Raw genomic sequence first — 27,614 nt, 5'->3', positions numbered from 1 at the left:
GTAGCGGTGGCGGCGGATGGCGCCAAGATCGAGCACGCGCGGGGCGGGGCGCTAGGGGAGTGAGGCGCCGGGAGGGGGATGGCCAGGCTGCCGCTAGGTGGCGGTTGGAAGTTGGCGGCCTTATTCCGCTGCTGAATCTGTCTTGTGCTGTCTCGCGCGGACCCGCTTCAGTTTTAGGGTCCAAGTTACCGCCCTTTCCATTGAGAACAAGTCGATGAAGATTTATGCATAACGATACTCGAAATGATAAGCAACCTAGACATCCAACGCATGACGCTAATTTCTAAATAAAAGAATATGTATGTGCAGTTATCACATCGCGAGATGACAGGATGTTAGAAAATGTTACTAATTCTTGAGTAGTGGGAATACACAGATGCTCCTTTATACTTCTCTGTATGCTCCCAATTTTCCCATAAGAAAAAGGATGTTTCGTCAGAGAAGAAACCCAAGTAAACGTCGTTTCAAATCTAATGGATGTGTAGCTCTACACCTGACTAGGTAGGGATAAGAAGTGGGGACCATTCCTTGTGCTCCGTACCTCACGAGAGCTGAAGCGAGAGTGGAAGTGAGTCAACGGCCATATACATTGGGATTGTAGTGATTGTCTTGGGGAAGCTCTAAAAAGTTGAGGGCCTACAAGAATCAGTTTTAAGCCCCTGCGATGACCAGTTACCCCTGCAGCGCTAGCCCGGCCTCTTTGTGTGTGTGTGTGTGTGTGTGTGTGTGTGTGTCCGACTCTTTGTGACCTCATGGACTGTAGCCCGCCAGGCTCTTCTGTCCATCGAATTCTCCAGGCAAGAACACTGGAGTGGGTAGCCATTCCCTTCTCCAGGGCATCTTCCCCACCCAGGTACTGAACCCAGGTCTCCTGCATCGCAGGCAGATTCTTAACCATCTAAGCCACCAAGGCCTCTTACCTACTTACTTGTAACCTTATCTCTCACCTGTATATTTATAAAGTTTCTCTGTATACTTAATTCTACTTCTGAGTTTTTTATCCTGTTTTTTTCTTGGGCAGGGGGAGGGAGAGAGACATATTGCCCGCAAAACAAATTATTCAGGATCATAAAACTCCACAGATTTAAAAGTTTAACAACCATGAAAAGCTGTTCCTAAACATGTTCATGTGTCATGAACTAATAGACCACTATCAGAAAATAACCATCAGGAGTCAAAGATTTAGAGAGGATTGTGGGTTTTAAAACAAAAACTTGAAAAACTGATAAAATTCATATCCCTACATGTCCTCTGATAGGTTTTTTCCACGTGAAATTTGGAAAAGAATGCCTTTATTATGTTTCCAGGAGCGAACGGTTCTGGACAGCTATGAAACAAAAGTTGAGAACTGTTGAGCTCTTTGCACGATGTAAAACTGGGGCCGTAATGGCTGCAATTTTCCACTAGATGGGGGTGTTGCGAAAAGTGATAGTCGTTTTGTGGACCAACAGAGGCATTTGCCTTCTTGGCCTTAGATCTATATAATGACAGTCACGCCAAAAAAACGATACCAAGTGTGACATGTTCTGAAATGCACAGCAGACTTGGACACATTGGTGAAGTAGATTGCTACTTGATTTAAAGGAAAAAGTTCGTTCTCCTTATGGAAAGCAGGAACTTAAGTATGTAGCACTTTCATTATATGATTTGCGATTTTTGTTATCCTGTCTAGAGGATATATGATTATATAAATAACCATTACATGTGATTATTTGTAGTCTATGATATAACCTTTTCTCTAGAGGTAGGATCTAGGAATCTGCCTTTAAAAAAAAAAACCCTAAATGATTCAAAGTAGGTATCTGCCTACACTTTGAGAAACACTTCTCAGTATAATGATTCTTTTTTTTCCTTAGTTGCAGCCTGGAGAATCTTTGTTGTGGTGGTCAGGCTTAGGTGCCCCGTGGCATATGGGATCTTAATTCCCTGACCAGGGATCAAACTGCATCCCCTACACTGGAAGGCGGATTCTTAACCACTGAACGACCAGGGGTGTCCCAGTATAATGATTCTTAATCTTTCATTTGAGTGAAGGATCCTTCTGAAAATAAATTAAAGCTTTGGATCTTATCACACATCATATTAGATTTAATATCATAAGATTCGTGAATTTTAAAGAACAACCGTTGCACCCACAATGAGAGGAGGGTAGCCCAAGGTAGGGCTAGATGGATTCTTGCCAAACTTTAATTCTGCTATTCCACGTGGGCCCTGCATTAACTGTAGTACATGGCATGCAGTTCTTGAACATACCTTGAATTCACCTTTCTCTGTGTCACATACAATAATGCTGCTATCCTTACCTATATTACAAATCTTCTCCAACTTTCAAGGCTCCACTGTGCAATTTTTTCAGGTCACTCTGGCAAAAAAAAGTGAGTATTCCCTTGGTTGTATCTTCTATCCAAACAGCGTTAGCATTACTCTCTTCCTTTGTAATTCTTTGTTTTCTGTTTTGTTCCTCCACGAGACTAGATTAAACTCCTAGTAGGTAAGGACTATGAGTTATAGATCTTCTGACCCTCACAATGCTTACCATGATGCTGTCCACACAGTTAAACATGTACTAATGATTTAATGTACATTTTGCACAATTACAATATTTTAAAAGTAAAAATAGAAAACCAAAATTCAAATATGCAAGTGCAAACATCACTCGAAAATATCTTTAAAGAAGTCCTAGAATGATAAGAATTGTTAAAATTATTAAATTACTAAAAGCCAACTGAAGCCTGCATACAATTTTGATCCTATTGTTACATTAATAATTGATCAAAGTTTACAAGAAAACTATATACTTCCCCAAATTTTAATTGTTCAGCTTTAAAAATGGAAAAAAGGAGGGGTTGAGCAAGAGCAAACATTTCTTTGATTAATTCTTAAGGGGAGTAAAGCTATTAAGTCTGTTCCCACCACTGTCCTCTCCCCAGATTACACATACATACACATATGTGCGCACACACACTAGCAGAATATTGTCTAGGTGGTAGAGCCTGAGAAAAAACATTAACTCTCTTTCAGATATAGTCTATATGTCTATAGACTATATATCTATAGGTGGGGGGATATTGTTAAAATATTAATGAATATTATAGAGATTTCTACCATATTTTGAGAAAATCACACATATGATGTACTAAGATGTGTATTTTGTTGGATGACTATGATGGTTGAACATTGTTAAAACAAAACATAACTATAGATGTCATTTTCTGGGTTACTCTCTTGAAGCACATTTGGAATTTCTGTTATCTCTGGTTCTTCTGCTTTGGGATTTTCCTTCATTTCTGTAAAATAAAAAAAAATGTGAAAGTAGATTCAATTAATGGTATTGGGACAATTGGCTATCCATTTGGAAAAAAAAACTACCTCACACTTTGCACAGAAACAAATCTCAGATGAATTAAAGATTTCAATATTAAGATATAATAAATGTTGTAGAAACAATAGAATATTTCTTTAATCTTAAGATTTTAAAAGATTTTCTAAGCAGACCACAGACTAGAAGCCATAAAGAAAAAAGACTGACAGGTTTGAATCATTAAAAACTAAAATCATGACAAGTTTGAGTAACTAAAAACTAACATTAAAATTTTGGTCATATAGATGTCCAAACCTCTATAAGCAAAGTTAAACCACAAACAACAAGAATAAAAATGTTTATGACTCAACTTATATGTAGGCAAAGATTTAATAACTATTATTTAAAGAGATTTTTAATCAAAAAGATAGATATCCAAAATATAAAATGGAGCAAGTATTCAAACAGGTGATTCTCAAAAGGAAAAACTTAAATTCATAATAATCATAAAAGCAAGCCTGGTATCATAGGTCATCAAAAAAAGTGGAAATTAAAACAATTAGGTTGGTTGGTCTTTAAAAACCTAGCAGACAGGCGCAGATTTTTAAAACATAATCCTGTGCAGTGTTGGCAAGGGCATGGGGACTAGGCACTTACATAAATTCTTGGATTCTGTGAATTGCTACTTTTGGGCTAGTCTGACTGAATGTATCCAGACTTTAAATGCTGGTACCCTTTGGCCCAGCAATTCAGTTTCTAGGAATTTATCTAAGGAAGCAATCAGATCAACTTAAGCTTCCAGTGCCTTAGTTTCCTTATCTATAAAATACGGACATATTATTTATCCACTCAGGTTTCTAACATTGAATAAAGTAATTCACAAAAAAATGTTTAATAGTTTGGCAGATAGAAAGTGCTATATAAACTTTAGTTAAACAACCATTACTTCCCATGATGTCCATTGAACATTGTTATAATAGTAAAACTTGGCAGTAACGTGTTCATCATTATAAGGACTGGTTGAATAAATTGCTGTATATATAACATAATACTGGATGACTGTTACAAAGATGTCATTCGGATGGCCACAATATATATGGCATGTGAAAAAAAGCAGGTTATAAAATAGAATGTATTGTACCATCTCATTTGTTAAAACAAAAACTTAACATTGGGGATCAGAGATAGGAAGTGGTATCATAGGGCACTTTATAGTCACTTAGATATTGCTTTAATTTATTATAATGAACATTTATAACTATCACTATAGCAATTTTATAATCAGCATAAAGGAAGACATTTCTACTTGTTCGGCAAGACAAAGAAAAAACAAGATAAGCATTAATTGCCAAAAAAGCATAAAATAACTAATTAATTGCCTGTCTTAACCTCACTGGGTTTAGAACAAAGCCCTGAGGATCTGGTGCTGTGTTGATCAGAGCCGCGTCTCCAGCAGGGGACTCCGGTCAATACAGGTGGTGTTTCATATGTCTGCTTTTACTGTAATTTTAAAAAGGTGTTTCCTCAAAACCTATATTGCTTGGAACCCAACTTAAGCCCAGGTTTTTGTTGCACTCATAAGTTAGGAGAAAGAGAAAATAAGCAACCAAAGGAATGTCTTTAGAAAACAATTCCCTGGGGATAGACTGCTCGGCTCAGCCCATTTTCTACACTGAGAACACTACTGAACAAGGAGAACCAAGGCTCTCAGTTATGTCCCTGAGACTAGTAAAATTGAATAAAGATCACATTGTTTTTAAAATACTATGCTTTTCAGGGACAAATATTGAAATAGAAAGGTAAGCCTGTTAACTCCTATAACAACGAGTTCCCTAGTATCAGGACCCTATTTTATGTCTTTGTATCTTTCTCAGTACCTTGTACCATGAATTTATTTGCTTTTAGTTTGCCAGGAAATGTTAATTTTCTAGGAAAAAAAACTTTATTCACCAAGATTTTATGTTAATATAAATAATTGTCCAAAATATTTTGCACATAATTGACTCTACATAGGGTTCATTTTTCTTCACCTACTAAAGCTTCCCAAAATGCATAGTATGTACAGGTACCCACTATATACACTTATAGTTTCAATTATTTTCTTTAAATTACATGGAAATATACCAAATGGATATCAGTTGAATGATAAACATTTTTCACTTAAAACTGGACAAAGACATCAAAGATCCCTGTTGAGATAACTGGGATAACCCAGGATTGTCACAGAAGGCTATAAATCAGTGCTCCAAGGGAGAGATGCCTATTTGGTGCTCTGATTATGAACAGGGAGCAGTTAAGAAATGGCAGTGTCGCTAACTTGACCCCAATAAGAAACCCATACCTTGAGGAAAAGTATAAACATCCTTAGCATCTTCCTGCTGTGCTTTAGGATCCTGGTCTTGGGCTCCACCTATTGCCTGGTACAGTTTGGAAAAGCATTCTTTAGGAACATCTTTGTCTTTATACGTCTTAGTAGAGAGGTCTTCAGGTCCAGCTGTTTCTTGGTATATTTCAGGTGCACCATCTTCAGGTCCTGGGGTTTCTTGGTATATTTCAAGTGAATATTCTTCAGACCCAGGTGTTTCTTGGTACATCGCTGGGGGATATTTTTCAGGAACAGATGTTTCTTGGGCTGTTTTATGAGAGGGGGCTTTAGACCCAGCAATTTCTTCATATATTTTACGAGAAAAGTGTTCCGGTTCAACTGTTTCCTGGTGTGTTTCCGTAGAAAGCTCTTTAGGCTCAGCCATTTCTTGCTGTGTGTTAGAAACAAAGCTTTCAGTCTCAACTATTCCTTGACCTGGTTCAGAATCAGGTTCCTCGGGCTCAGGTCTTTTCTGGTATGTTTCAAGAGAGCATCCCTCTAGGTCAGCTGTATCTTCAGATGTTTTAGAAGAAAGGACTTTGGCTGCAATGGCTTCTTGGCATGTTTCAGGAGAGACGTCTTCAGGCTGAGCCACATCACGGAACATTTTGAAAGGCTGGTCTTGAAATATAGCTATTTCTTGGCACATTTTAGGAGAGAGGTCTTCAGATTCAGCTGTATCTTGGCATATTTCAGAAGAGTGGTTTTGTACTGCTGTTGCTTGGTACTCAGAAGAATTTTCCTGAAGGGTAACACTTTCTTGACCTACTTCAGAAACATGTTTCTCGGGCGCAACTCTTTGTGGGGACACTGCCGGAGGGAGAGCTTCGGTCACATGCCCAGGTGGCTCGATTTCCGTCTCTCCAGGTGTTGGCGCTTTCTCCATCACTTCCTTTTCTAATTGTGACGGAAGCTCCAACTTCATTTCTGTGTTTTGTTGTCTCTTTCTGCCTCTTTCACTTCTTTTCCCTGTTCGTTGCCACTTGTGTTTTTTCTCTCTATGGAGAAATCAGAATTACTGTCAAAAACAGGACTCCAGAATTCAAATAAACGTTTGGCAGTAACTGTCCCAGGACTCCCACTGCCTTGTCGTGTGACTTTGAACAAGCCACTTAATCTCTCCAGGCCTCAATCTCCTTGTATGTAAAATGAAGAAGCAGTATGCTAAATGTTCTCAATTGTCCGGAGAGGAAATGACCCTTAGGACTTTTTTGTCTTCGATGACTGGTTCAACAAGAACCTTCTTAGTGAGCGGTGTGGGTGTGGGGGTGTATGTGTGTGTGTTTGAGAGTGTATACTTACACTTTGGTTATAGAAAATGTATTACTGATATTATAAATGAACAGACTGGCATTCTGTTTTACATAATAGTCTCTTTGGGTTTGGCCTGTGTGAATTCGTTTCTCTGTGCCGGTGGGGAAAACTGATATGATTGTGTTGCTAGGTCTGCAGCACAGCCGGGCTTCACGTCTGGGAAGCCTGCAGGTGATGAGCCTGGCTCGCTCATTTCATACACTGCCTTGTGTAAAACAGGCTAAGAGGCTGCAGCGCAAGTCGGATGAGATGTACTATAAGCCGGGCCCAAATCTACAAAAACATGCTCTTGAGGTAAAGCAGCTTGGTGAAAAGGTGTGAGTGGTCATATTACACCTACTTTGAACTGATAAAGATCTAGAAGATGGAAAGATATGCATGAGAACTGCAGCCAATGACAAATTGTTAGGTATTGCAAATATAACCAAATACAGAAGGCTAATACAGATGGGTTGGGGGGGAGTTACTATAATTAAGCATTTCATCACTTTCTAAACTTATTGAAACTCTTGTTCCATGCTATCTGCCCCATGGAGCCTTCTCTAACAGGCCACAGGGCTGAAAGGTTCTCCATGCTTACCACTCCTATAGAATTTATTAGGAGGATTATGCTTAATGGAGAAATCCAAATTCTTTTAGTAAACTGGACATTCTTTCAAGATGAAACCAGTGTTTTTTACACCTCTGAAGTTCTCACAGTTCATGCACACTCAAAAAATGTACCCTATTCTACTTTTGTTGTGTCTGAAAATTCCCATAATTAATTTTTTTAAGACTCTGTCTCACCAAAACCAGTTTGAAGTCAATATTTAAAAGGTTTGTATTGTAATAGTATAGTTTAAAAGAAATATTAAAAATAATATAGAAGGTAGGAATAATATGATGATATGAAGGTAAAAATGATAGCCCAGCATTTTGAAGTTTAATTTCAAGTAACCAAGGTAACAAGATAAATTATAAAGTCCTTATTATCAAATTTTTAAAAGATGCTGTATAAAATTTTTTTAATTTAAAACTTTTTAAAAAAAAAAGAAAAAAAACCGTTTTTAAAAACTGATGTATATGAACTTTTCAGGAACCACTTATTATCCTAGAAATTAAATCCTAAATAATTTGTTATGTAGATCTCTATATGAGGGAGTCTGAGTAATACAATATTTCCTGTTCTTCCCAGGAGTTTCAAAAAGATACAAATATATCTGTGTGGTCTAAAATTTAATCTGTACTCTTAATTATCAACTGTGTGATCATGGGCAAGTCAAACTCTCTAAGCCTCAGTTTCTTCACAGGTAAAATGGAGTAAATAATATCTGCCCAGCCTCATGTAGTTGTTGTAAGAGCATGGAATAACTTACATGGATGAATTGCCCAAATAGAAATCTGTACTCATATTAATACAGAATATACCATATATGTGTGTATATATATATGTATACATATGGTGCTTCTTCCATGTCAGGCACTGTTTTAAGTAATTTACTTATTCTGTTATCTCATGTAATCTTCACATAAACTTACGAGGCAGATACTATTATAAGCTCCATTTTGCAGATGAGAAAACTGAAGCACAGTTTTCTGAGTAACTTGCCCAAGGTGAAATGGCTGGGACGTGAGGGAGCTAGTCTTCACATCAAGTCATCTGACTTCAGCCACCGGGCTCTTAACCATTGCACTCTGTCCTTTCTCTCTGGAAATGAGGTTTCACTGTAGTGAGTACAGCCCTCAGCAGTCTGGAAATGCATCACAACAGCAAGGCCAGCCCGCTACCAAGAGGCTCACCAAGGTTCCACCTACTCCGGTGATGTCTTCAGGCTTGGACCCTCCCCACCCAACGAGCACAGAAACCCAATTCTAAGAACATACTGAAACCAGCCTCATCCATTTCTCCAGTCGGGGCTCAGCAACCAGCTCAAGGGGACTGATACATAAACCTAAAGGCCAACTTTTAAATGAACTGTGAGAAAAGCAAAGTGAAAATGCACTTTCTCTGGAGCAAGTACTTGAGAAACCAGTAATGACCAGAAGGTTGCTTGGTGAGTATGGAATTCAGGGAGCTACCGGGTATTCTTCAACAGAGTCACCTGTCAGAGGACCTGAGTACAGAAGCTTCCGCTAGAACATATATCCATTCCTGAAAAACCTCACTTTCTGCAAAATCATGCACTAAAAGTGACAGTGCTTATGGGGAAAAAAACAATATGGGGCAAATGTTATAAAGTTATGCAACTTTATAACACCAGGATAAACAATAGTTGGTACAGGGGAGATAACTGGGAGAGTCCAGACAGGCAGCTTTTTCTGCGGGGAGGCTGCCTCAGGGATGGTAAAAATGCACAAAAGCACCAGTGTGAATGCAGGCTTTCAGTGCTGAGATCATGCAAATAAGGATGATGCTCTGAGCCAGCAGGGCTGCCGCTGAGCACAGGAGGAAGTGCAACCTGCTACATGTGGCAACTTCTGCAGAGCTGGTGATGTCCTTCTCTGCAGAAGGAGCCCGGATGCAGGCTGAAAAGAGTCCTGTCTACACAGCAGCCAAGCTGAAGGCTTCTTCCTTTCCTCCTGAAGTTTTTAATTCTATTCCCACTATTCTGGCTTCTTTTGACGTGGAAAAATTACAAACTAACACAACTCCCACTGAAACTGACACCACTCTCCTATTTACCAATTACATGTGAGCTAACTGGTGTTATAGAAGCACATGTCATCACAGAACAGACAATATTCTGTCCACGGTGAGAATAGGAACTTAAAACACCTGCATTGTATGCTTTTTCAAAAATGATGCATAGAAAAATGTATACCTATGTTATTTTTGCCACTGAAGGACACATTTTTCCAAAAATGAAGAAATGCAGAGCTAAATCTTAATCAAAATTTTGTAAGGAGACTTCCCTGGTGATACTGGATAAAAATCCAGCTGCCAATACAGGGGACATGGGCTCAATCCTTGGTCGGAAAAGACTCCATATACAGAGGAGCAACTGAGCCCATGAGCCACAACTACTGAGCCCATATGCTGAAACTGCTGAAGCCTGTGCCCTCAGAGCCCGTGCTCTGTAACAGGAGAGATCACCTCAATGAGAAGCCCGAGCCGCGCAGTGAAGAGTGGCCCCTGCATCTACAGAAAGCCCACAGGCGGCAACGAAGAATCAGCACAACCAAAAAAAAAAGTTTGTTTTTTTTTTTTTAAGAAGAAGAGCACTTAGATCAATGGCACTCAACTGGGAGCAATTTTACCTCCTCTCCCCCCACCGCATGAGGCATCTAACAATGTCTGGAGGCATTTTTGCTTGTCATAACCGAGGAGGGAAAGTTCCATGGGTTTCTAGAGGCCAGTGATTCTCCTACCCACAGCATCAGTGACACCGGCGTTGAGAAACCCTGGCTCAGATGGATGTCGTACTGGGGCTCTCTGGGTTCGCCTTGTCTACCTCCAAGCACGCAATACCTCTGTCTTCATAGTTATATTCTAAATGGGGCCGTTAGATGCGGCCTGCTCTATAGTCATGCCCACGTCTTCCCTCCCTGAGAGTCCATACAGTTGACTTTGGACACAGGAATGCTCAGGCTCTTCCATCACTCACTTACAGACAGTGCTTTGGTTTACTCCATGAAGAATTAACTACACTCATTAAAGACGAATTTTACTAATAGAAAGCTTGGAGAACAAGCTTGGGGGTCTTCTCAATGGTATCTCCCACTCCCAACAACAATGGTTATGTTACTAAAGTGGTTGAATAGCAGGCCTCTCTACAATACACATAATTTGATCACCTGGTAAAAGAGAGCAGAAATAAGATTCTGTTCCCATCACTTTACTAGCTGTGTGACTTTAGGCAAGAGATTTAACCTTCAGAGACTTGGTTTCTTTCTTTTTGGGGGGGTGGAAGATGAATATGGGTAACAGCTCCCGATTTGTGGGATTGTTGGAAAGATGATCTATAGTGTATAAAAGTTCTCAGCACCTCTTAACAAGTAACATATGCTAAGTAAATATCAGTCCCTTCTCCCTTGCAGTGACACTATACCGAATTTGCCATTGTGACGTTTGCTTTTCTTGTGCTTCAGCTTTTCTTTTTCTGAGTTGCTCTCTGTTTCGCAAGCTCCAAGTTCCAATGACTTCTGTAGGATCAAAATGAAAGTTATGAGAGATAGTGATGAATTATGGCATTAACAGCAAAAGAGTCCTATAGCAAAATGATAGAATCCCCTTACTGAGTGTCTAAGCTGTTCTCCTACCCTTTTGAGGACAAGGACTATCTCTTATTTATCCTTGTGCCTCCTGAAGAATGCCTGGGAGCAAACATTCAGTCAACATTTTTTAAATGAGAAGGTCAGTATTTGTATATAAATGTGCTACTAATTTCTTCAAAATAGTGTGCATATTGTACAAACATAAAAGTAAAGAAAAAAAACCAGCCATGTTCTGCCATCCTTAACATTATAACCTGCTTTTCATTTCATTCCTTGTATTCATCTGGTGGTGGTTTAGTCGCTAAGTCATGTCCAACTCTTGCGACCCCATGGACTGTAGCCCGCCAGGCTCCTCTGTCCAAGGGATTTTCCATGTATTCATCTAGTCCCTATATTAAAGTTGCAATGATTGCATACCACAGTTTTACCATTTATTAACCATCAGAAATAAATTCCATCATCTAGTCCTCATAATTGTAACTTTAGTGACTACATGATATTTAATCAAGTTGATGTATTCTCATTTATCCACTCTTTCCTCTTATACTGAACATTTAGGTTGTTGCCAGTTTGTTTGTTTTATTTTGTTTTTGCCACTGTAGATCAACTATCATAAGCATTTCACACACAGAGTTTTTTTTTCTTTTGTATTTTTTTCCTTTGGATGTTTCTCCAAGTTTCTTTGGAATATTAAAGTTACTATCAACAACAGTTCTGTTGCCATCCAAGACTGTGAAAAGTTAATGGGTCTTTGATGTCGAACTTCTTAGAGCCAGGGGAATGATTTCAAATTTGCACTGGGACCTCCCAAAGCGAACACACCTCATGGACCATGACACCTTTTGATTTCAGAACAGCAGTCCTTAATGGTGAACTTGGAGGGGGGAAAATTATACCTTTATTTTTACCAATCTAAATGCCCACTTCCTTCAATTATGAATGTAGGTAACAAGCCACAGTGGTTTTAGCAGAATATGACTTTGTCACAAAAAGAAATTATGGATTTTTTTTTCCATATCACATCACAGTTATTACAGATACCTTAGAATATCATTTATTTGAGATGAGATCCACCACTGGATCTTATTATTATGTGCACCTGTAAATAAGCACATATATTATTATATCACAGTTTTTTATTTTGATAATTTTCTTAATGTAACTGCTTCCTTTGTAATCATATGTATTTAACTCTATGTATTTAAAAAATTTAGCCTAAGAAGGTGTCTAGAGCTTCAGCAGAAAGCCAAAGGGATCCATGGCATAAAAATTTTTAAATCACTGTCTCAAGGCCTAGGGTTCTGCAAAAGCAGCCAAAATGCTGCTTTAGCATATATACAAAGACTAACATTAGTCAGTCAACAGAATAAACACTCTCATAGTTCTTGCTACTTATTGCCAGATACCTTTCCAAAAGTTACACTATATTTCTGTTACATGTATGGTTGTACTTGTTTTACCACACCATCCATTATTGGGTATTTTCATTATCATATATATATATAATTATTTATTTATTATTTCCTCATGTTTCTCCTGTTTACTAGAATCTTAGTGCTAGAAGTCAGCTCAGAAAGTTATACAGTCCCTATTCTTCCTTTCTAATACATGAATGTACCCACCCAATGATGCCCCTTTTTTGCCAGACCCATACAAAGAGGAAAATAATCATAGCCCAGTCCTTCCCAACAGCCACTGTCTCTTAAGGTTTCTTTCATTACCTGGAACCTGGGTCTCTTCTTGACGAGGAACAGGTGTCTGATGGAGCTTTGAGAGAGATTGGTCCTTTCCCAAATCCATCTTGCTGCAGTATCTTCCTGCTTTTGGTCTGACTTCCACAAGAGGCCTTTTTTAAAATGTCAAAAGTAACTAACAGTTAAAAAACACACACATAGATGAGTTCACTTGTCACTGACCTCCCGCCTTAAAGTTTTATCTAGTTGGACCACAGCTGCTGGCTACTTCTACTTTCTTTATCATCCTGCACGGGTGTGAGCAGGGTCACGGCTGATGCTATGTCCTCGCCTCCAGCACAGTGGCTAGCTACACAGGCAGCCCTGCAGCCACGGGCTAGGACACCCCAGCCCCTGGCATGGCAGCCGTTTGCCTCTGCACGCTAAGAAGTGCTCAAGTCTGATGTTCCTTTTCACATACAGAGGTGGCATAGCATAGGAACGACATGAAGTCTAGCACCTAACCAGCTCGATATCCTTGAACAAATCACTTGCCCTTTTTGTGATTCTCTTTCTTCATTTGCAAAGCAGATGAATTAATTCCTGACTTGCCCACCTCACATAGTTCTTGTGAAAGTGAATATAATGAATGTGAAAATTATAAAGATGTAAAATTAATCTTGCAATGTTTTCCTGCATGTGGCATTTTTTCACCTTAATTGTATGCAAAATAATGGAAAGTCTTGCTGTTAGACTTAGATAATAGACAAAAAGATATAAATTCAAAAAGATAGGAATTCAAAACAAACTTGAACCCTCTTCTGCTCACCAGATCATTCATAAGTGACTCAAGACAAACTAGTTAAATCCTCTGTATTAACCCAGGGAAGGTCAAAAAGCACTTCTCAATGAAAGTATCAGCACGTTATGTCATAGAAATTAAGTGAAACCAAAGGAGTCACCTGTCTTCAATTGGTCACCCCATTTGTGAAGGCAAAGGGTCACAGAACACCAGGATTGTTCTCCTAGGGAAGGAGCACTGACTACCTCCTGATACGGGCACCGAGTCTGTGAGATGAAGGGTTAACAACGTGTCGGGAGTCAGATGTTGGGTTGAAGAGTGTTTGAATTCCAGTGTTGCCACATTCCCTAATTCAGCTACCTTAGGCAACTTAGTTTTGGAGCCAGTCTACTCCCTACAATATGGGACAATATTGGTACACATCTCATGAGGTTATTGGGATGATTGACTCAAACAATGTCCTGGACCTTCCCTGGTGGTCCAGCGGATAAGAATCCCCTCCCAGTGCAGAACCCAATGCAGAAGACATGGGTTCCATCCCTGATCCGGGAGGATTCCGCATACCAAGGAGCAACTAAGCCTGCGGGCGACAGCTAAGTCTGCGCTCTAGAGCCCACCAGCCTCAACTACTGAAGCCCATACACCCAGAGCTTGTGCTGCGAGAAGAGAAGCCACGGTGATGAGACACTCATGCGCCCCGACAAACAGCAGCTCCTGCTCACCACGACTAGAGAAAGCCTGCACGCAGCAGTGAAGATCCAGGGCAACCAAAAATAATAACTAAATACATAAAAATAAAAACTGGAAGTGTTCATTAAATTTAAAACAAAAACAAAAAAACAACATACATAAAGCATATTATAGGTGCCTGGCACATTGAATACATGGTGCCTAGAATATCTAGCCTGCTTCATAAATGTTTACTTTTCAGGCAAGAATACTGGAGTGGGTTGTCATTTTCTCCCCCAGGGTATCTTCCCAACCTAGCGATCAAACCCCTGTCTCCTGCGTCTCCTGAACTGCAGGTGTATTCTTTACCTGCTGAGCAATCAGGGAAGCCCTTTAATAAGTGTTAGCTGCTGTTATTAGTAATAAAAATGTAGTGGCAAGATTTTGGTAAGTCAAGTCACAGTTTAAATGTTTTAAAGAAACTCAGAGAAAATCTGAAGGAAATTCTTTATGAAGAGAAAACCTTTATCAGGTGAATAGATGCCCTCCACATCCATAGACTCATAAGGCTTTAGCATCCCTTCCTAAACCATCTAGTCCCTCCTCCTATTTTATATACAGAGAAACTGAGAAACAAGGAGGGGAAGGATTCACCTGTCCTAAATTTTCCTACTTATTGCTGTCAGCACATCTTACTGATTATAAGGTGGGTCATCTTATAATGCTTGCTGTCACCTGGGTAGGAAAATGTACGTGTGGTGTGAACATATGAGAGAAGCAAGCTTTTTATTTTTTTTTATTAATTTTTTTTCCTTTTATTTTTATTAGTTGGAGCCTTGAAGCAAGCTTTTTAAACACACTGAGAATTCTATAACAAGCACTCCAGGACTTACCACCAAAACTGAATGTGGAATTTAATGACCAGATTCTAAGCTCTAGCTTTAAGTTTCTCGGTTCTGCAGACTTTCTCATAAGTAAATCTCTATCTAAAAACTCAGATAGCTTCAGGAAGTCCCTATTTCATGAAGGGAATGCAAAGAGTGATTTGTAATTTATCTCATGGTAATTTTTAAATTTTCAGATACAAGGTTTTAAAAACTCAAATACAGGTTAAAATAACTTTGAAAATTATAGAATAAGAGTGTTTTATAATTTAAACAGGCATTTTAAATACTAGTAGCCTTATTTGAGATGTTTAAATTCTGACTGATTAGTTTCTTTCTTATGATAGTGAAATAAGATAAGCTTTTAGAATATTTCTGGGGTACCTTACAGAAGATGCAAAATTACTTCTTAAATAGAGTTATCCTTAAAGCTTCTAAGACCCAGTTCAGTGATTCAGCAAACTTTACTGAATGTCTCCTCTGTGCCATGTACTGAGCAAGCTGTCAGGCTGCAGAGATGAACAGATGTTTGTCTCTGGGTCCTGTGTACTGTAGGCCCATAGAGATACGCACATCTTTGTTGGAGGGAAATAACATTTTTTTTTTCTTTTTCTTTTGGGGGCGCCAGGACCAACGATCACCAGCTGCCCCATTAGCAAAAATTATGCTTCCGAAATCTCTTGATGTCGATTCCGCACGTAGAGCAAACGAGCTGCCCTACGTGTGCCACTCACGACAGAAGCCCTTTTTGGGAAATAACATTTAGACCCTCTACACCCTGATGCAGCCAGCCTCCCCAGGCTGATTCCACCCTTGCCTGCCTCATGTTCTGATATCTAGAAGCAGAATGTGGAGGGACTATGTGAAGGTGGGGTCTCAAGTTAACAGTAAAATTAGGCAGCAATATTGGGTGGAGGGAGCTGGTGGAGGGAGTGTGGAGCAAACAGATTGGAAGTCAGGCAAGGTGTCTCTGGTGTGATAAGCAGGAACTTGTCTGGAACAGAAATAGCCACATAGTAAGTGCACAAGCCATAGTTCATTGTCCTTTCCCTCTGTAGGGAAGTCTAGAGTAGTTAGCAGAATGTATCACAGAATGTTAGGCATTAAAGACTGAATATTTTCAACAAATGCTGCCTCTTTCTAGAATTATGTGCACATCTACAAGATACCTCTCTCTAGGCCACAAATTCTCTGAGGGTGGAGACCACTCTCGATTCATCTTTCTATCTCCAAGGTATAATCTAGGAGGAGGCTTGGCCCAGAGCTGTCCCCACAGACGCCCTCACTCCTGTGTGCCGTGTCAGCCTCACGGGCGTGCAGCCTGTGCAAGGACTGTGCACACTCAGAGGGGCTGATGCTGCTGTGACTTAATTATAGTAACATCATCATTTGTTCCAGAGCTCTTTCTACTGTCATTCACTGGCCCTGACCCATGTGCTGAAGACAGAGCAGTTAAAAGATAAGTCTCTGCCCTTGCAGAGCCTACATGCTAATGGGAAGAAATCAACAATATGCATATAAATAAAAAGGTGTGTTAATATCAGATGGTGATGAGAGCTTTGGAGAACAGTGAGCAGGGAACAGGAATGAGGACAGGATAAGGGTAGGATAAGGAATGAGGGAGGAAAGCTGCTGGTAGTTGCTATTTTAAACAAGGTGACAGTTGAGCAGAACTGGCGGAGACTGAGGGGCCAGCTGGGCAGCCCTCTTGGAGGACCTGTGGGCAGAGAGGCACTGGTGAGTGGCCCGAGGTGAGGGAGTGGCAGGAGGTAGGTCCTGAGAGGGAGCTTATGCTCCTTGTAGGGATTTCTACTCTGAGAGATGGATGGTCATGGGATGGTTCTGAACAGAGGACTGACGCCATCTGAATTTTTTTTTTTTTTTGGCTGTGCCCCACGGCATGTGGGATCTTAGTTCCCTGACCAGGCACGGAACCCAGGCCCCCTGCAGTGGAAGCGTGGAGTTTTAACCAGGGAAGTCCCTGACATATTTTTAAAGGTTTATTCTGTCTACTGTATAAAGAACAGACCATGGGGACAGGGCGAGGAGGTGGAAGCAGGGACGCCAGTTATAAGGATCGTGCATAATCTAGACGACTAAGGCTTGTACTGTAATGGGAGTGGGGAAGAAGTGGTCAGACTCTGGACTAGCTTACAAACTGGATATGGAATGAGCGATGAAGAGACAAAGACAAGGGTTTTGGTCTGATCGACCGGAAGCATGGAGTTACCATTAACAGATGAGGAAGACTGGAGGAATAGGCTTGCAGGAGATGATCAGGAGTTTAGTCTGGGACATGCCGATAGACTAAGGAGAAAACAGCAAAGGAGCAACCAGTGTGGATGAGAATAACCAGGGAAGTGCAGTGTTCTGGAAGTCAAATGGAAAAACTGTTTCAAGGAGGGTGTGATCAACCATATCAAATTGTGCTAATAGAAGGTAGAAGAAAGATTGAGAATTGCCCTAAGAATTTAATTAATTATGGACTGGAGCCCAGAAAAGTTAAGTGACTTGGCCAAGGACATACAGGCAGGGCCAGTGACATAAGTTACAAGGCCCAGTCAAAATGAAGATACAGGCCTCCTACTTTGAAAAGTGTTAAAAATTTCAAGACAGCTACAGCAGAATAGCAAACGCATCACAGGTGCTTGCCTGAATCTTTGCAGCAAACTTATAAAACAGCTCTTAGTATCCTCATTTTTCAGAGCATGGCACCGGGGCTCAGAGTGTAGAGTGGCAGTCTCCGTGTGAAACCCGAGCCTGCAAGTCTGGCCTTCTTTCTACTCGGACACTAGATATGGAGGGAAAGAACTGCTTTCCTGTCTCCTGACCCACGCGGAGCAGGTTTAAGTATTGAGGCCCTGTTCATGCACGCCAGAGGTCTGGTTGAACTGGGCAGATGTGGGAAGAGGGAAGCATGCTGCTAAGAACTTCTGCCCTGGGACTCTTGATGACAGGGGTGAATAGGAAGCATTGGATACTATTCAGTGAGAAATAGGACTTGATGAAAAAGTGCCCCCAAACTCATGTAGTTTTAGGTCACATTGATAGAAATACAGAAATGAGGATGGTCACTTCACTACACGTTGACTTGTCATCCCACACACGGAGGGTTACACTGTGAAGACCACATGAGCGGGATTTGAAAGTATATAGGAAAAAAGAGCAAGGGATCTGGAGCTCTACCATTTCCTGGCTGTGTAACTTGAGGGGAAATTGCTCGATTCTTTCTGGTCCTCAATTTCTTCCCTTATAAAACAGAGAAAAAGTAATACCTCCCAGGGATTCTGGGAGGATAAAAGAAATCGTTAAGCTTTCTATAAAACGAAAAGCCCTGGGCAGACAGACATGCCACAAACGAGCGCGGTGTTAACAGTATTATTAGAGAGTTCTTATGATGCACCTGGGCATCTTCCCGAAGTGCTTTTGGGGGGAAAAAGGAAAGAAAGGGAAGCTATCATATGCCTTTTTTCCCCTTAGTGTTCTTTCCTTGCTAAAATACTTTTTCAAAGCTTTTCAATTCTTTTCTAAGAGTTGATCAAGCTTTGTTTTCCTGAGTGGAGAGGGAGAGTTTCTCAGTTCCCTCTTGTCTCACAGCCTGTTGATATGTGATAAATAAGTCCCCTGTCTGCTGAAACAGATGGGGCCGTACACATACAGATAACATGGTCCCAGACTTTAGAATGGCTGTAACCTGACTTTCTATCTAGTTTCCAATTCCCTCCTCTGGCCTCCTCCACCAATATTGCTTTCTACTTCTTAACGTATAGACGGTTAGCATCTCTGGATAAACACTGATGTGCGGTCATTTACCTTGGGAAGAGCAATACTGCTCCCACCTTGCTCCCCCATCACATCGCTGTCCTTACATTCCTGAACTTCCAGAACAGTGTACGCTCAAGTCTACCGCCTCCTTCCCCCACATCACTTTTTCTTTCCTTTGCATCTGCAATCTAGATTTCTCTCTTCCACACATTGTTCTCTCATAAGTCAGCAATGACTTCCTAATGGCTAATGCCGGCGGTCCCTTCTAAATGCTCTCTGTGACCTCGCTGTAACTCTCAATTCCTCTGAACACTTCTCTCACTCTGTTCTTGGTTTTGGTGGTAATGTTCTTCATCCCTCCCTCCTCCCCGTCATCTTCCTCCACACACTTCTCTTTTGCTCTTCTAGCTGTGAGAAGTACTATTCAAAGATGACTCTTCTAGTCTCTTCTCTGTCTCAGACAGCCAATCCAACTGTATACCTTTAGCTATTCTCTTTATGCAGACATCTTCTAAATAATTATCGGTCTGAGTTCTAAGATCACATTTTCAAGTGTCTCTTGAATATCATTCCTCACCTGAATATCCCACTGCACCTTAAACTTAGCATATCAAAAAGCAAATATATTTTCCCCCTAAAGCCAGGCTCTCCTGCGCTTTATTTCTGCCATTCTTAGCTCTTCTGCTATAGCAGAGCAAACAGCAGCACCATGCTCCTGGCTGTCCAGTTCTAACTGGTGATCCAGTTCAGAATTGTCTTTGCCTCTGACCCTTCACTTGGCTTTTCACATCCAGCTAGACACAGTTCTGTGACTTCATTCTTCCCAGTGTCCCACATGCTCATTGCTTTTTTCATTCCCCAAGCCATCATCCCAGTGGGGGACCTCAACTTTTCCTGGGAAGTATTGGAGAAGCTTCTTAAGTGGTTAATTTGCTCCTATCTCCCCTCACCTTCCCCAGATTGCCCTGCACAAACAGTCAAAACATTCCCCATAAAATTAAAGCTGGCTCTGAGGGCTTCCCTGGCGGCTCAGTAGTGAAGAATCCACCTGCCAATGCAGGAGACGTGGGTTTGAGCCCTGATCCAGGAAGATCCCACATGCCGGGGAGCAATGAAATCCGTGTGCCCTAACTATGGAGCCTGTGCTCTAGAGTCCCAGAACTGCAACTCCTGAGCCCACGTGCCGCAACTACTGAAGGCTGAGCGCCCTAAAACCTGTGCTCTGCAACAAGAGAAGCCACTGCAATGAGAAGCCTGCATGTGACAATGAAGAGTAGCCCCTGATCACCACAGCTTACAGAAAAGCCCAAGGAGCTAGGAAGACCCAGCACAGTCAAAAATAAATAAATAAAAATTTTTAAAAAAAGAAACTTTGGCTCTGAACTGGTCACTATCCTGCTTAGAAGCCTGTAAAGTCTCAGTGTTACGCGTAAAATAAAGACTAAATTTGTCAGCCTGGCATTTAAAGTTGATTTCCCAATCCTCTCTCCCATTACTTTCCTGAAAATACCCAATGATCCAGTCAAATAGTGCCACGTGCCCTCCCAGCTTGGCCTTGAATCTATCCAACGCCCACAGTACCTTGACTCACACCTCCTGGCTGTTCAGTGCTCCTCCCTTGTGTCTGCCCATCCACATAGTGAGGGCCTCTATCACAAAGCCTTTGGTGATGATACTGATGATGGCATGCTGGTCACTCTACAAACCATAATAGGCAGTGACCTGTTACAACATGTCACAGGCACTTGAGATCACCCAATTCTTCTAAGGAGCATTATCCCCGTTTCTCTGACGAGGAAGTTATGGTTTAAAGAATTTAGATTACATCCCAAGGTCACATAAGCTCATAAGTGCTGTAGTTAGGGCTCAAGACCGAAGCAGTCTGACTCCAAAGTTCACAGATGTGACCATTCATTCTTTTCTACTACCTTGCCTACATAGAGGTGATTTCTCCTTTCTGAGCTGAAGTGTCACTTGATCTGAGCCTCTTTATGATAAATATCATGTAATGTTTTTCATCTTAGTGTTCACGGGCACACATCTTTTCTATAATGTTCATTCAGCAAACATGTATTGAACACTTACTTCATGCCATCCCCTTTTCTAAAAGCTGGACAAGAAACAAACAGAAATCCTTTCCTCCAAGGAACTTAGTCTAGTTGAGGGTGGTAGACCACAAGTAACTAAGTTTAGAATGTAATTCATTGTGATAATTTTAATACCAGTATTTCAGGATGTTCTAAGAGTAGAGATAGAATCTTTCATTTTGCTGTCATAGAAGTGGAAAGATAAAGATATTAAATAGTGCATCCTTGGCTGTAATTCTCTTTCATTGTAACTGCTTTGGAAGGACTCCACATTGGTCAATAAGTAGAACTGGGAAAATGACGAGGTTCTCTGTGTCACGGTACTAGCTGTTTTCTTCACTTGGCTATAGTATTAACCCTTCCCCTTTTATGATGGAGATAATAACAGCCGATGTTTACTGAGTGCCTGCCAGTCAGTCTTCTAGGTTCTTTATATATGATAATTCGTTTGGTCTTTACAACAACTTTTAAGGTAGGTACTATTGACATCTCTATTCTGTAGATGAAGAAACTGAAGCACAGGTATTGCACCTGTGCCCCAAGCCACACATCTAGTAAGTGGCAAAACTGGGTGGTTTGGATCTAGGAGGCCATTTGCTTAACCACCTTACTGTCCTGCCTCTCAATTCTACTCCTTTCTTACTTAATGGAATAAGGCAGCAATATATTTTCTTTTTCAGTCCCTTCTCTCTTTCCCTTTTCCCTCTCCCTCATCCTCTCCCTCTTTCTGCAATTTGTTGACTGTGTAATCTGTGCCCCCAAAGTATGTAGGGTGCTGGGAATACAAATGCAAATAGAAACCTCCACAGAAAATTAAGGGAACACAGAGGTGGGACATCCAACCAAGATGGAGAGATGAGGTCAAAGGAGTCTTCCTGGAATATGTGATCTCGAGCTTAGTTTTGAGGGTGAATAGGAATTTGCTATGATGACACAGTCAGGCTCAGAGGAACAAACACAGGCTCCAGAGTCAGATCTAAGTTCATTCAAATCAGGTTCTGTGCGGCCAAGATATTCCAGCACCGATTCCCTCATATATGAAATGGGTATTACTACACTTACTTTACATGACTATTATGAGAATTAAGAATGATGACTCTTGAGGACTTCCCTGGCCATTCAGTGGTTAAGACTCCACCTTCCAATACAGGGGTGCAGATTCAACTCCTGCTTGGGGAATTAAGATCCCACATGCCATACAGTGCGGCCAAAAACAAATAAATAAATAATTTTATAAAAAGAATGATGACTGTTGGAAAGCATCTGGCACACAGCAGACTTTCCTGCTCTGGCTGTCATTATGATTGTTCATAATCTCAATAACAGTAAGTGAAATAGAACCACTAAATAATAAAGCTAAGTGAGACATGAGAGTTATTTTATACAGGGAGTCAATGTCATATGGGCCTAGTGGCAGCTGGAACCGGAATCCAGATCCTCTGAGAGTTCTACCATATTCCCTTTCCCTGACTGCTATTCCGAACCCTTCTATTTCCCAAACTTTCCAATTGTTACATTCTCTCTTCATGATTTTTGCCATATTCTTGTCATAACATCTTCTGTATTATTATTTATTTAAATATTTCTTCAAATAAACTTATTTTTACTGAAAGTGTTTAAAATGAAAATTTCATATCCCTAATGTCAATGGAAAACCAACAATATCACCTATGAAGTCACAGGTTTGTGGTATAACAAATTCTTCTAAGGCACATCCAAATAAACACCAAACTATTAAAGTAAAAGATATTTCATTTGAAATTTTCTGTACTACCCCAAGCAGAATGAGTGCATACCACCTCTTAAGAAATGCTAGCCTAAAAAAAAAAAAAGAAAAAGAAATGCTAGCCTATGCAATTAATCACTGAATTCTTTTTATTTCACAGAATTTCTAGATCATGTCCAAACTATCCTAAAACCAAACTGCCTTTTACAGTAACTCATTTATAATTCAAAAGGGACAGAGCAAAAGACTCAAAACCATTCCCTGTCCCCCACTGACCCACTGTTATTCATATTAGCTACTCTGCACAGGGTCTCTGGTTGAACATTAACCTGTCCCATTTTTGCTCTTTCTTCATCTCTTGGAGTTTTAGCTACTCTGGTATAGAATATGTACTAGAACCTAACATGTTGCTTTCATCTTTGTAAAAATATTTTCTCATAATTAAAAAGAATTAATTAACTTGGCTGTGCTAGGTCTTCACTGAGGCGAGCGGGAGCTACTCTCCAGATGCAGAGCATGGGCTTCTCACTGCAGGGAGGGGCGTCTCACGGCAGGGGGGGCGTCTCACTGCAGAGGGGTGCGTCTCACTGCAGGGGGGACGTCTCACTGCAGGGGGGGACGTCTCACTGCAGGGGGGGACGTCTCACTGCAGGGGGGACGTCTCACTGCAGGGGGGGCACGTCTCACTGCAGGGGGGACGTCTCACTGCAGGGGGGCACGTCTCACTGCAGGGGGGACGTCTCACTGCAGGGGGGGACGTCTCACTGCAGGGGGGGCGTCTCACTGCAGGGGGGGACGTCTCACTGCGGGGGGGGGGTCTCACTGGGGAGGGGGGCATCTCACCGCAGGGGGAGCGTCTCGTGGACGGCTTCTCTTGCGGAGGAGCACAAGCTCTAGGCGCAGGGCTTCACCAGCCGCAGCACGCAGTCTCAGCAGCTGTGCTACATGGTCTTAGCTGTCCCGCCTGAGACATGTGGGACCTTCCTGTATCAGGGATCAAACCCATGTCCCCTGCATTAGCAGGCAGATTCCTAACCACTAGACCACCAGGGAAACCCCACATTAGTCTTCTTTATTTGGAAACTTCACCTCCCTGCTTCCAGCAGATTACATCCCCTGGGCTTGACGTTTAGAGTCAGAATAACCTAGACGAGTCCTTGAACTCGGCTGATGAATTGCAGCCTTCCAAACGGTTCAGTGCCCGCTGAGGGCCCAGCACAAGGGATACATTCAGGTAGACGGTCATCACCTGAACCAGCTGAGGTAGAGGGGACTCTCGCTAGCACTGCTGCCACTAGACGGACATAGAAGGCAACTGCACCATTCTGACCTGTCTGACCTAGCGGCTCCGGCACTTCCCCTTAGAGGCAGCCGACCTTGCTCCATTCTTCTCTGACGCTCTCTGTTCCCCCTCCCTACAAGTCCTCCTCTGGATGAATTAGCACCGAGGATGTTTGCACACCGAACACTAAGCTAACTGGTACTCTGCCACAATCTGTTCAACAAATGTTAGGCTTTTTAGTAGTGTGTGTGTGTGTTTTAGTGACACTTTGGTTGTATTTTTAGCCAGGTTGGAGAGCGAAGAGAGGGAACTACTTGGGCAGGCAGAAAACATATTTCCAGGTCTTTCCTCCTTGGCATCCTCCTAAGCGTCTGTGAACACTCTTAACAGAGGGAGCTCAAGATGTGATCGGATCTGATTTTATCAGCATGTGTCCTGGGCAAGTTCAACGTGAGGATGAAGACTTCCTTTGTGCTTCTTAATGTTCTGTATTGTCACCCTCTATTGTTAACGCTCTCATCTCATTTTAGGAAAGCCAGCCTTTCTAAGCTGTGATAGACACCAGTGTGGGAATCGTGTAGCAAAGTCTGACGTTCCACTGGAAGAAAAAAGCAAGCAGTTCTGGCCCAGTGCTTTGTGAAGAGTTTTTTATTATTGCTCACTCTAAATTTTCATACGTATTTGTTTATTTGCGGTTGCACCGGGTCTCTGTTACTGTGAGCAGGCTTTCTCTGGTTGCGGTGAGAGGGGGCTACTCTTGGCTGCTGTGCAAGGGCCTGTCACTGCAGCGGCTTCTCTCGCTGTAGAGCGTGGGCTCCAGGGGCCCGGGCTTCCGTGGACGCAGTGCGAGAGCCCAGTGGCTGTGGTGCATGGACTCAGTTGCTCCAAGGCCTGTGGAATCTTTCCAAATAGAACCCGTAACCCCTACACTGGCAGGCAGAGTCTTATCCACTGTGCCACCAGGGAAGCCCTGGCCCACTGCTTTGCGATGAGCCCTCCCCTTCCCATCAGCAACAAGAACATCTTACTTTTAAATGTCAGGATGTTCTTGGTAGTCAAGAGAGAAATGAAAACAAACCCCCACAGGATAACCAACTTCAGAGATATCCAGCAATACACCCAGAATTACCCATAGCTCTTCTATCTGATGGACTTGGTCTTCTTGATGAAAATAAAATAGGCTGTTACGTGTTATTATTGCTCTAGCCTTCATTACTGAAATTGGGTACCATACTTCACTTCTCGGCAAACACTAACTAATGGGAGTGATTATCACCCTGAAGAGTGTGTGGTGCAGCAGATAGAGCCTGGACTCTTGGATTAGAAGATAAGTGGGGTATCTATTTCCACAGAGCTGCTATTAACTTCTGTTTTTATCCAGTTCAGATGGGGGTACAATACTTTGTTCTCAAGCAAGGAGACTGGACAGAATTATCAGGCAGAATGTAAATAACTTGGTTCATCCAACCAAGACAGACTTTCCTTTCTAGAAAAATCCTCCTCCTACCCTGATCTATGTAAAACTCCATTCCTGTATCCCACTACCAAATATGGCACCCACAAGGATTCAGACATCTCTCTGAGGAGGAATGAGCACCACAGAAAGTGAAAGAAAGTGAAGTCGCTCAGTCGTGTCCGACTCTTTGCGACCCCGTGGACTGCAGCCCACCAGGCTCCTCTGTCCATGGGATTTTCCAGGCAAGGGTACTCGAGTGGGTTGCCATTTCCTTCTCCAGGGGATCTTCCCAACCCAGGGGTCGAACCCAGGTCTCCTGCATTGTAGGCAGACGCTTTAACCTCTGGGCCACCAGGGAAGCCAGTGAGTGCCATGAACCCTCACTAACCCAGTCAATTCAATCCCCCTTTAGTGGAAATTAAATTAAGATCTCAATAAGACACGGTGACAGTTCTGCTTTCTAGTCTTACATAGAAATTATACCCGTAGCTCTATATTCTAGTCATCTCTGACAGAGGAAGTGAACAACTGGTCAAGCAGTAGAGTTGCCACAGAGTAGGGAGTTAGAGTGGAAAGGATAGATTGATGACTGGGTGATACACTAAGGAAGAAATGGGCTTGAGACTTTTTGGTACGTCAGACAGGGATATTTAAATGGGCAGGAGAGGTATTTGTTTTGGAAACTACTTGAAAACTTATAATTGTACTACATGGAGTTATGTGAACCTGGGACAGAGTAAAACACGGTTCATAGAATTTCAGAGCTGGAAGAAATCTTTCATGTCATCTAGCCAAATTTCCCAAGAGATGTCTGAAAACCCTGTACAGATTCAATTTACTAGAAAATGTTTCTCATTTCAAAAATTTTCTCACAGAAAACCCCACAGAGACTTTTACAAATAACCCCATGAATTATAGTTCTGATTATTACTTCACAACCAGCCCTGGGAAAGTCGCTTCATTTTTGCCGGTCTTTGCTCAAAACATGCCCTTGGGCAAGTCACTTCACCTCTCTGGATATTAGTTTCCTTATCTATAAATAACAACCCAGTTCTGTCTTGCCTGCCCCCCAGGGTGGATAATGGGCTCAAGAAGATGATAGAAGTGGAAAGTCTTGGTAACCACTGGATAGGCTGTATTTTCTAAAACATAAGAAGCCTTGCTACCAGCACCTTCATTCCCCTGCCAGTGACCTCTTGCTAAGCAAGAGTAGCAATGTGTCATCCCTCTCCATTCTATTAAGATGTTCCTCCCCCTTGCCCATAATTCTCCCCCATAGAGTTTACCCACAGATGTGTCCCTTCAAGAATATTCTCCAAGGGGTCCTATGTCTTTTTTGTGAAAGACAATGGATGGGCTTGTGCACATCACGGAGTCGGCGAGGGAACAAGTCGCATGCATACAGGGAGGCTTTCAGTGGGAGCAACTGCAGGCCTCCTGCTTTCCCACCCATCCTCAGATACTAGCGCCTCTTGGCCCTCAGCCTCTATGAGTGTGGGTGAACCCTGAGGAGCGAGGCAGCAGACCACACAGAGGACCCTCGTAGCACAACCTCATAATGGCACAGACGGTTGTTCTTTCTAGCAGGCGTTTAGTAAGTGTTCGTTATGAGTCAGGTCCTGTGCTTGCCGCCAGGGGTGAAAAGATGAGTCAGACATGCTGCCCGCCCTGGAGACCTCACAGTTCAGTGGGAGAAACAGACTCAGGAGTGTTATGCACAGGCTATGTTGTGACCAATGCCCACACAGTGTCTGGGAACAACTGATGGATCCCTTGAGTCTGTCTGAGGGCTCAGGGTGGGCTTCTCAGAGGCTGTAAGATTAAAATCTAAACAAGGGTGTAGACATTCTCCAGGGGGATTAAAGGTGGAGGGGGGAGCATTTCAGACAGGAAGAGCTGTGAGGATGCAGAGGCAGAGGGATGGGAGAGGGCAGCTTGGTCCTGGGTGCAGGAAGAGAGGAGCTGGCGTGTGTGCTACACACCAGAGCCTGAAAGGACCTGAAACCCAAGGGCGAGCTGGGGGCCCAACGCGGAGCCTTCGTGACACTGTGGGGTTTCAGGAAGGAGAATGTCATGGTCAGCTCAAGTTCTTAGCG

At 42.0% G+C, this 27,614-nt stretch overlaps 1 protein-coding gene and 1 non-coding gene across 2 annotated transcripts; both read right to left on the bottom strand.

Moving 5' to 3' along the window:
• Positions 1 to 3,132: 3,132 nt before the first annotated feature.
• Positions 3,133 to 13,077, bottom strand: HEMGN (hemogen). Its single transcript, XM_043486910.1, has 4 exons — positions 12,896 to 13,077; positions 11,009 to 11,102; positions 5,643 to 6,664; positions 3,133 to 3,287 (listed from the first exon to the last, which is right to left on the bottom strand). Exons 1-4 carry the CDS (start codon positions 12,972 to 12,974, stop codon positions 3,181 to 3,183), a joined length of 1,302 nt encoding a protein of 433 aa, XP_043342845.1. The 5' UTR covers positions 12,975 to 13,077; the 3' UTR covers positions 3,133 to 3,180.
• A 2,742-nt stretch (positions 13,078 to 15,819) lies between these two features.
• LOC122453465 lies at positions 15,820 to 15,952 on the bottom strand. Its single transcript, XR_006273083.1, has one exon. It is a non-coding gene; the product is annotated as a U11 spliceosomal RNA (small nuclear RNA).
• Between the last annotated feature and the right edge of the window lie 11,662 nt (positions 15,953 to 27,614).

This window comes from Cervus canadensis, chromosome 14 (assembly GCF_019320065.1).
Source record: "Cervus canadensis isolate Bull #8, Minnesota chromosome 14, ASM1932006v1, whole genome shotgun sequence".
In the NCBI taxonomy this organism is placed as follows: domain Eukaryota; kingdom Metazoa; phylum Chordata; class Mammalia; order Artiodactyla; family Cervidae; genus Cervus; species Cervus canadensis.
Note: the sequence above shows the minus strand (reverse complement) of the source record. Positions and strands in the feature narration are given on the sequence as shown.